Below are 10,372 nucleotides of genomic sequence, written 5' to 3'. Positions count from 1 at the left end.
TGGTCTCTGAGGACCAGTGGCTTCTGCGCGCTCTGAGCCTGCCTCTCCCTCCTCCCGGGAGCTTGTTGTTTAGAAGTGTGGCCACGAGAGCGAGTGATCAGACAAGGGCTTGGTGGAGGGATACTTTATAAATACCAAGGGAGGAGGGAAGGTTGCTCCTCTGTCAGACACTGCTGAACCTCAGGATCTCAGCAAGCTCGTAACCTGTCACCGCAAAGGAGCTGCCTGATGGGTCACAGAACCGAGCCCCACACACCTGGGTATCAGAAATGCATTCCCCGTGGCAGTGTTCAACCTGGAGGGTGGGGGAAAGACTGGTCGGTCCCTGCTGCTCACCCTTGGCGTGGGTCCCCACCCCCACCCTCTACAAACATACCTCAATGGAGCCGCTCTCTGCGTTCCTGCTCAGCTTCCAGATGTGCACAAAGGTGTCCTCAGCTGCAGAGAGTAGCTAAAAGAGAGAAACCCAAGAGGGATGGGCAGGGAGTCAGAATGCCCAGTCCAGGTACCTGGGGGATGGAGTCACACTGAGTACGGAGACAAGCCTGTGTGTGCTAGGCATCTAAGCACCAGGAAGGTACTTAGGGGTGCAGGAGACTGACCTTGCCCACTTCTGGAGCTAGGTCCAGGGCACAGACGGTCCGGGCATGGGCACTGATCTGGACGTGGAGCGCTCCAGTAGTGGCATCATAGAGACGCACTTGCCCATCGCCATACCCCGCGGCTACAATCCCCTGCCACAGCTGCACAGAGGGGCACGGGACCCTGCAAGGGCAATGTTCAATCTTGTTTCTCCAGACCCCAACATATCCCCTGCCCTCAAAAAGGCCATAACCCTCTTCTGCATCTCCTACCCGAATCCTGGTATTCGGGTCAGTAATGTGAACACAGTTCCTGACCTCCAGACACAGAGAACACCTGAGTCATCAGCTGTCACCATGTCAGCAACACCATCCTGAGGAGAAAGTCGGGGTCAGCTCTTCCCTTTATAGTCTGTGCGGCCCAGGGTCCAGGGCAGGAGGGGAAGGGAAGCCATGCCTGCCTCTTTGCTTCTACAGGGAAAGGGCAAGAGCTCAAGATATCAGATACTTCTCTGCCAAGTCTCTTAAGCACAGGCTCCTTGTAGGTCCTTATAGGTTTCTCACACCCCTCCCATGCCCCCATCACAGAGCAGGAGAGGACGTATATAATTGTCCCTCTGGGATAGGTGACAATGCTAAAGCCACCAGTTCCTGACTTTTTGCAGGCTTTATAATGAGTCAACCACAGTCACAGCTGGTCCCTAGGCCTCCTGACTGATGCCGGCAGACAGATCAGGTGCTACGAACGGTACAAACTATAAGCCCCACGTCCTGCTCTCAAGAGGTTTGCAATCCGAGCGGGGCGAAGGGGAAGTTTTCTGTGAGGACAGGGCCTACTCAGAGTGAAGCTGGGTGGCAGGGTGGACCAGGGAGACAGCTTTCTGGAAAGGCCAGCCCTGGAGCTGGGTCACTTGTTCAAGTCCAGAGAAGGAAGCTACAGCTGTCAGTGTTGGCAGCATCTGGGAAAGGGTCAGCTTTAACTTCCAGCTTCACGCCCGCACTGAAGAGTGCTAGTGATTTTTCTAGAACTCTTAACATAAAGCATGTTTCCCTCAGACCGGAGGCTACTACATCTAAGAGAGTGAGGATGATCCCAAAGCCACACTTCTACTTGGTGGCAGAGCTAAGACCCATATGGGTCACTAGAATAGCTAGAGGAAGTGTACTCACCTGTCCCTGGGCATGCTCAGTGGCAATGTCTGTGATTGGTGTCTGGTGCCCCGCCAGCTCCTCGTTAAGTACAATGTTGGGACCCTTAGCAGGGATGTCAAACACCAGTACTCGGCCGGACCATGTTCCTGCAGCCAGAACCAGTGTCCTACTGATGGCTTCCTGACCCCTCTGGGCCTCCAGTCACCGCCCAACACTCCCTCTACCCAAGAAGTCTTAGGAATAAACTGATTGTTCCAACAGCCCTGACTTTCCGTACACTATCCCTCTGTAAATGTTTTTTTTTATTTTATTTTTTATTTTTCGAGACAGGGTTTCTCCGTAGCTTTTTAGTTCCTGTCCTGGAACTAGATCTTGTAGACCAGGCTGGCCTCGATCTCACAGAGACCCGCCTGCCTCTGCCTCCCCAGTGCTGGGATTAAAGGCTCTCTGTAAATGTTTTTATGAGTCTCTGATACCCACCCTTCCTCACCTTCCCCCAACCCTTCAGAAGTTCATCAGCTCCTCAGCAGCCCCCTGGCTGAGAACCCATACCAATGTACCTCATCCACCTTAACACCCTGCCCTTAGTTCTCTCACCCACACAGATGAAGTGAACGCTGGCAGCGATCCCTCGGGCAAACATGGCCTGTGCTGAATAGAAAAGCAGTTCTCAGAAGTGGCACTTCCTCCAGCCCTAGTGAATTCTCCCAGCCTCCACCCCTGCTCCACTTGGTCCTGCAGGTACCTGAAGACGTGTCTCCTGAATCCAAGGCATGCCAATAGACCATGACGGAGCCATCAGCCTCGTACATCTGTAAGAAGGAGAAAGGACGGCAGGATGATCCAGCTGACCCTTGCTGAGCTCTGGGCCCTCCCGCACTGACTTCACACAGCCATATCAGCTTGAGTCCAGGGAACCCTCCAACTTGTCCTGGGAGGCAGGCACCATTCTTATCCCTAGTTTTCAGAGGAGGGCACGCGGGCTACATGTCCCGAGGGTCACAGAGTTACTGAGGGAGGCAGATGGCTGAAGTGGCACTTGAAGAGCGGAGAGAACGGAAAGCAGGAAGAAGAAACTGGGAGAAAGGGTGGGCTACACGCGCGGGAAGCTTGGAAGTGTTTATTCATAGGGAACTGGAGAGGGTGGGCGTGAGGAGAGTGGGGAGGGGGACTCTCTTCTCACCTGTATCCTTCGATGTGAGGTGAGAACCAGCAGTACTCTGAAAGGGAGGACGCACCAGTGGACCTGGAGAGACACGCATAGGCATCACAGCAGACAGAGAGCATGAGGCGCCAAGAGCTTAGGGTTTAAAGAACAAAGGTAGAGCAGATTTAAGCAACGCCTCTTTTAACTCCTGGCCTCACCTGAGTGATAAGTGGGGGGTTCACTCCAGCGCCCACTTTGATTTGGAGCTGGCGCTGGGCCAAGGGCACACCCTCAGAGGCAGCGCTGAGAATCTGGGCGCTCGGTCCATGAACCACTCCAAAATGCGTGAGATCACGGGCTGGAAGCTGCAGCACACTGAGGTTGTTAGACAGGGCGGCGGCAGAGCCGCGAAGTGGGATGGGGCGCTCGCGGAGGTACATCCTGGGGGAGAGATACTAGAGTCACCCGAGTGGACCAGGAGGAGGCCACAGAGGGTACTTGGACAGGGGAGAAGGGCAATGAGATGCAATCGTGAGGTACTGAGAGAGACCCTTGATGGACGGGTTTCACGAGGAAAGCGATGGGAAACAATCACAAGGACGAGAGAATCCCATGGAGCAGGAGAAAGCCCAGGGTTGAGTATTGCGGCCACCAGGGAATCCCAAAGGAATTACGGTGATGGAAGAACCTTGTAAGTACTGAACGCTCCAGCCAAAAAGGCAGAAGGAGGCCTCCAGCCCTTCCTCCCACAGTTTGGTTACCTGCAAATCCACGCCAAGGTCAGAGGTCACACCTGCAACCCCCTCCGCCTTCACCCCCAAGTCTGTCTTGCCTGACGGGCGATCTTCAGGTCCCTCCGAATCCGCCGCCACCATAGAGACGACGCACTGACGCACGGCCTCTGGGCGGGGCCTGGGGCTGGAACGGGCGGCGCGTGGCGCAGTTGCCGGGGCAACCGTGGACCGCGCTTGAGACCCTCAGGGCTGCCTGGTTGCCGAGGCGACCGTTGAGCCGCGGCCGCTGAGGCTGAAGCAATGGAGGGTCCTGGAGGCAGCTGAAACACCGCGTTGGAGCGACTGTCGCGACAATGTCACACGAAGGCTCGGTGAGCTTCAGTTCGACTTGGGGGAGTGCACAAGAACTGGGGTTGGCCGGAGTATGGAGCGATGGTCTAGCTCTGAGTTCAAGAAGGGCATGAAGTACCACTGTTCCCGGCGTAAAAGAGTCAATGGCTGGACCAGGCAAAGAGCAAGTGAATTTGGAAACAGCTGACCTGCTAGTGCAAGTAGTAATTCATTTATGCCAAGGAACCTGTTTTGGTGGGTAAAACAGAATCAGGCACTTGAGAGGGCTTGATGGTTGAATCTCTATCTTGACACTTTCAGGACCATGAAATTGATTAAATAATTCAGAGGCTGACCTTAAAAGTTAATTTATTGTATCATTATTATTATAATTTATTGTATTATCATTATTATTATTATTATTTGAGACAGAATGTGATTATGTAGACTAGGCTGGCCTTCAACTCAGAGATCTGCCTGCTTCTGCCTCCAGAGTGCTGTGATTAAAAGCATGTGCTATTATAGCTGGCCTTTTATTTTGAGACAAGGTCTCACTGTGTAGCCCTGGATGGCCTAAACCTCACTATGTAGATCAAATTACCCTTGAACTCATAGCCTCTTCCCATACCCACACCCTCCCATCCCACTGACAAAAGCCAAATTGTTGAAGTTAAGAAAAAATTATCTTATGTGTATGGGTGTTTGGTGTGTGTATGTAGTATGTTCGTGCCTGATGCCTGCAGAGACCAGGAAAGGGAACTGGAGCTACCGTTTTGAGCCATCATATGGATGCTAGGAACTAAATCCAGGTTCTCTGGAAGAGCAGCTCTTAACTGCTGAACCATCTCTCCCACTCCCAAAGTCAAGGCATTTAAAAAATAAAACAGATAGGAAGAACCTTGGGGAAATGAAAGAGTAAAAAAAAAAAATCACTGTCCTCTTTTGTCAGGTGCACTTCCCATCTCTGTGAGATGCAAGGCTGGGAGGAGACTCCTAAAGAATTGGTTCTTTGTTTGGGCTTTAAAGATTTAGGCTGAACACAAGGAAGCCCGGCTCTAATCCCAGCACTAGGCAGATGGTCTCTGGGACTCTAAGGCTAGGGAGTGGGAGAGAGAGTAGGGAATAGGAGACTCCAGTTTGCCTGGGAGGATGGATATTGGGAAATGGAAACCGTGATGCAGTAGGGTTGGAGGTAGGCAGATGTGGGTTTATATTTGGAGGTGAGTTTTTTTTATGTCAGTATGAATTTATTCATGTGTTTGTAAAGAACTTGACCATACAAAAGCTTTTCCACATAGTTTCAAAATGAGGTTTCTCTCCACTGTGAAGTTTAGCATTATATTGAAGATAATTGTGATGGAGGTGAGTTTTGGAAGGAACATTCTTTCTTCATTGTCTTCCTGTAGTCCAGCCCAGCCTTGAACACATGGCAGCTGTCCTGCTTCGGGCTCCCAAAGGCTGGGTTTACTGGTATAAGCCACCACAACTGGCTTTGGCCATTTTTACAAATTGTTATTACTCATCTACATCAAATATTATGTCCCTAGTTTACCTTTGGGCTTGCCTTAGTTACTTGTCCATTGCTGTCAAACAAAAACAAAAACAAAACAAAACAAAAAAAAAAACAAAACAAAAAAAGAAACAAAAACAAAAACAAACCATGACCAAAGCAATGTATAAGAGTTTTCTTTGGGACTTAGTTGCAGAGGGTCAGAATTCATGACCATCATAGTGGGGACCATGGTGGCAGGCAGACAGACATGGTTCTGGAGGAGCGTTGAGAGCTCACATCTTGAGCCAACAACTACAAGGCAAATAGAGCTAACTGCAAATGAAGGGCTTTTGAAACCTCAAAATTGGCCCCTCCTTATTCACTTCCAACAAGGCCACACCTCCTAATTCTTCCCAAACAGTTGCATCAACCAGGGATCAAGCTTATGGGGAATGTTCTTATGCAATCCATCACAGGGTTCTTTAATGAGTTTTAAAAATGTTTTTGTTACATTTATCTGTGTGTGAGAGAGGGATGTGTGCTGTGGTGCATAGATGGAGGCTGGAGGACGACTTGTGGAGTTGCTTCTCTGTTTGTGGTCCTGAGAACCAGACTTTGCTCATTACATGTGGCGACAAGCACCTTTACCCAAATGAGTCATCTCACCAAGCCTCATTTTCTTTATTTCTCTTTGTTTTCAAAAGTTTTAAAAATGTATCTGGGCATGTGTTTCTTTTCCATATTTTTGCAAATATCTTGATTTGGGAAGCAAGAGTCAGGTTTTGAAATTAGACAAATCTGTGTATGAATTCTAAGTACACTATTTCCCAGGTGTGATCTTAGGCAAAATACATAAGTGGGAATAAAAATAATGGTTAAAGATGGCCTTGTAGTGTAGGCCTGTAATCCTAGCAACTCTATTTGGGAGGCAAAAGGACCACAAGTCAGAGGGGATGGGATAACTTTAAGGAAACAGGATCTTCCAAGCTCAACAAAACTGATAAACATATAAACTCAAGAAGATTGTGGTAGCATGAGCAGGGCCTGCACAAGTGTGAGCCAGAGGGGGGCCCCAAGTGCTGTGAGGGGTAAGTGAACACAAGCTCCCATCCCCATCCAAGCAGCTCTTTACAACCGGAAACCACTTACAAAGCAAAAATCAGTGTTACCCAATGGAGTCTCACATCCCGTGCCCCAGAAGTAGATATCCAACAGACACGATCTCAGTGGTGCTTTTGTAGGTTGTTTCATTTGAACTTTTTTAAAAAATCTTTTTGGTCTTTTGTTTGTATATTACGGGTTCTGATTTTGTGTTTCTATGGTTTTTGTTTTGGTGTGTTTGTGCTTTTTCACTGTTTTATATTAGATTTGTTTGCCTTTTTAATTTGCCTGTGTTGTAAAGAGAAAAAGAGGAAGAAGGCCTAGAGTTGATGAGAGTGGCCATGGGGAGGAACTGGAAGACGGGAAAAGGGAAACTGTGATCAGAATGTATTGTATCAATTTTCAATTGCAAAGAAAAAGAGGACCACAAATTAATTTCAAGGCCTGCTTGTACTACAGAGTGAGTTCAAGACCTGCCTTGGCATCTTAGTAAGACCTCAAAATAAAAAGTAAAAAGAGGGGGGGGGGGTAGCAGCACAGGTATTTGATCCCAGCACTGGGAGGCAGAAGCAGGTTGATCTGAGTTTGAGGCCAGTCTTTCTCTACAAGGAGGCTTCCAGGACTGTTTAAAGAGACTGTTTCAAACAAACCAGAAGCAGGAGCATTGCTGCAACTCTGAGGTGTGCCTAGCCTACATAGCAAGTTCCAGGGCCAGCTAGGGCTACATAACAATACTTGTTGAAAGCAAAATAAAAGCAGAGGAGACTAGGTACTAGTGACCTCATTGACTCACAGATTCAAGTTCTTTGAACTCTCAAGAACGTGGATACTGTGGTAAAGCAAATATCTAGAGCTGTAAATTGAGCATGGTTAGGTCTGGGGTTCAGTCTGCATCCCAAAAGGTGAGAGTTAACTCCTGTCAAGTGTCAGTTTCCTTGCTTCCTGGGCTGCTACGTTATTAAACCGAGTTGCATACCTTCAGTGTCCCCCCACAGCCTCGCAGACTCTAGGTGCCTTGTCCTAGTCCCTTTTCTTACTCAGTAAACATCTCGAGAAAGCGTCTTTCTAGCACTTAGTCCATCAGTTCCATCCCTTCGGTTTCCTGTTCCGTTTCCCCACAGAGGCAGGCGCGAGACCGTGGGGTGACCCGATCCAAGGCTGAAAAAGCCCGGCCGCCCACCCAGCCGGTGCCACAGGTGGACATCGTGCCTGGGCGGCTCAATGAGGCAGAATGGATTGCGTTTATGTCCCTGGAGGAGGGCGAGGAAGTAGTGGGTGACATCTTGGCCGATCTTCTGACTCGAGTTATGGAGTGTGCCTTCAAAGTCTACCTGACCCAGCAGGTGGGCCTAGATTTGGGTCTTCCAGACCCTTTTTTTTTTTTTTTTTAAATCACTCCCGCCCCTGCTGAAGAAGCTGAGACACTCCCTCACTTCCACAGTGCGTCCCATTCACCATTAGTCAGGCCAGAGAAGCCATGCTGCAGATCACTGAGTGGCGCTTCCTGGCCCGGGATGAGGGAGAGTCTGCAGTGGCCGAGGACCCCACGTGGGGCGAGGACGAGGAACCGCTGGCATGCATCACGGATGCTTGGGCCCAGGGCTCCGTGCCTGTACTGCACGCACCGGCACCCGTTGGTGTAGAGGAGCACTTCCAAGGCGAAGTAAGCCCAAGCCCCGGCCTCTTTTCGGCCTCTTTTCGACAGAAGCCTCCTCCGGAGCCGCTCAGGACCATGAAGTGAGGTCCTTCCCCACTCTTCCTACATCTCATTACCCTTATGTGTTTCCCCAGGAACCTGGGAACCCGGACCAGTTCCTTTTAGGTTCACCGTGGTTGGACAGAGACTCCCAGGAGCCAACAGCATCTTCAGGACCTTCTGCCGAGCCAAGACCCACGCCCACCTTGGAGGTGTTTCAGGAAATTGAGCCCGGGGATATCTTGGAAGACCCCAATGACCAGGAGCAGAGCCACATCCTAGCCACGTCTTCAAACGCGTCTTTACGGCCTAGCCACATCTTGGCCGTGCCTTCGAAGGAGTCGTTACGACCTTCGCTGGAAGAGGTGCGAGTCCACAGTCCCCATCCTTCCCTGGATCTGCCCCAAGCAGTCAACCTCCAGGCCTCTGAGGAGAAGGATTCGTCCCTCAGCTCCCACCTGTCCCTCGAAGATCTTTACCGCTGCGTGTCTCAGCCAGACGCGGCAGGGGACCGGCTGAAACCCGAGAGCAAGGGCACGACACGCACCTCCTTGGAAGGGTCTATGCCTCTCCTCACCCTAGAAAAGCCCTCCGGGTCGCCACAGTCTGAAAGCTTGGATACGCGGCATAGCCGCAAGACGCCCATAGTGCGCCTGGATCCCGCGCGGTTGCCCCGCCACTGGGTGCGCCCTGTGGCCGAGGTCCTAAACCCCGACACCGAAGCTCGCCCTTTGGAAATATATCGCAGGCGCCTGCGGGGTGAAAAGAGCCAAGCTGGGGTCCGAACCTCAGCAAGCGGGTCCCAAGCCCTCGCCTCGCGCGCGCACCCCAAACTCCCATTCTCTACCTTAAAGTTTCCTCTCCGGTATTCTGCTCCATTCCGTGCTGTGGGCCCGGATCCCACTTTAAACTTGGCCCAATCCTCACCAACCTTCGGGTCAAAGTTGCCATTCCTCAGCCCCGGGTTCCGGTTCCTCGCTAGAAACTCAAACCCTCCCGAAGTCTCCCGCAGTCCTAGTCCCAAACTATGGCCTCGAGCTAAGTGGCCGAGTGGCTGGGAGCGGGAGGCAGAGCAGCTGGGCGAGCTGTGGGCGGGTCGGACTCGCGTCCCTCCACAGGGCCAGGAACCTGTTGAAGAGGACACCGCGGAGGACTCTGGATGGCCCCTAGCGGCGCCCCAGGTCCTCGAGGCCACGTCCCAGGTTCTGTGGAAGCCCATGGTTCTTTCAGAAAACATGAAGCTGGTCCCTGGTGTGAGTATGTGGAACCGGGGCACCCAGGAGCTGCTCAGCCCTGCTGCCATCCAGGAGGAGGCTGAAGGAGGCACCTCCCATGCAACTGAGCAGCAACCCATCCAGACAGGTGTGTCCAAGCCGCAGGTGATTAAGACACAGCTAGTAAAGAAGGAAACCCCCAAAGCCTGGCTGCTCCCAACCAAACCTGTACCCCACTCTGGGTCCTGAGCCTCCACATTGGGAATTGAACCTTGCCCAAAATAAAAATGCGTTGGCCGCAGGAACTGACCGACGAGATGGTGCCATTTCTTCCAAGGCTGTGTAGTCTCTTACTAGACTCCAGGGGGCACAGTTGTCATTAGCCCGCAGAGGCATGCCTTAAGGATCAGGGCTATTCCCTAGCGGAATCATTCTAAACACACCGCTGTCTCCTCAAACACACCTTAAAGGAGAAGATTTGAGGACTGTAAGGGTGGGGGTGGGGGTGGGGTGGGGGGAATCTGGCTCCTAGGGAGAACTTTGCCTTTTCAGTAGGGGAAGACGGGCATAACTGATTATAAACCTGGAGTGATTCTGTACATGAGTGAATTCACCCTGCTTTTCTGACTCCTGGAGCTTAGTCAGTTCATCCTGGATTGAAAAATCCATTCTTTTCTATTTGTTTTTGTTCCTGTGCTCTGGGAATTGAACCTAGAACTTTGCATATGCCAGGAAAACATTGTATCATATAGATTTACAGGTAAAGCACTCGTACATATCCAATAAATCTTTTTAAAAATATTTTATTTATTTATTATGTAGACAATATTCTGTGTGTTTGCCTGCAGGCCAGAAGAGGGCATCAGATCTCATTTTTAGATGGTTGTGAGCCATCATGTGGTTGCTAGGAATTGAACTCAGGACC

At 50.9% G+C, this 10,372-nt stretch overlaps 2 protein-coding genes across 3 annotated transcripts; one reads left to right on the top strand and one right to left on the bottom strand.

The window, feature by feature from the left end:
• Positions 1-15: 15 nt before the first annotated feature.
• On the bottom strand, positions 16-3,891 carry Wdr54 (WD repeat domain 54). Its single transcript, XM_050164896.1, has 10 exons — positions 3,642-3,891; positions 3,099-3,321; positions 2,917-2,979; positions 2,479-2,545; positions 2,331-2,384; positions 1,752-1,879; positions 855-955; positions 603-765; positions 377-451; positions 16-295 (listed from the first exon to the last, which is right to left on the bottom strand). The coding sequence occupies exons 2-10, from the start codon at positions 3,318-3,320 to the stop codon at positions 164-166; spliced, it is 1,005 nt and encodes a 334-aa protein (XP_050020853.1). The 5' UTR covers position 3,321; positions 3,642-3,891; the 3' UTR covers positions 16-163.
• CUNH2orf81 (chromosome unknown C2orf81 homolog) lies at positions 3,849-9,880 on the top strand. Of its 2 annotated transcripts, none has more exons than XM_050164889.1 (4): positions 3,849-3,985; positions 7,659-7,880; positions 7,979-8,200; positions 8,329-9,880. In XM_050164889.1, the coding sequence occupies exons 1-4, from the start codon at positions 3,968-3,970 to the stop codon at positions 9,694-9,696; spliced, it is 1,830 nt and encodes a 609-aa protein (XP_050020846.1). In that variant the 5' UTR covers positions 3,849-3,967; the 3' UTR covers positions 9,697-9,880. The 2 variants fall into 2 exon arrangements, with proteins under 2 accessions (XP_050020846.1, XP_050020847.1); XM_050164890.1 differs by lacking the exon at positions 3,849-3,985 and adding an exon at positions 3,992-4,199.
• Positions 9,881-10,372: the final 492 nt, after the last annotated feature.

Source organism: Alexandromys fortis, unplaced genomic scaffold (assembly GCF_014885135.2).
Source record: "Alexandromys fortis isolate MF-2015 unplaced genomic scaffold, M_Fortis_MF-2015_v1.1 scaffold_138, whole genome shotgun sequence".
NCBI classification, from domain to species: domain Eukaryota; kingdom Metazoa; phylum Chordata; class Mammalia; order Rodentia; family Cricetidae; genus Alexandromys; species Alexandromys fortis.
Note: the sequence above shows the minus strand (reverse complement) of the source record. Positions and strands in the feature narration are given on the sequence as shown.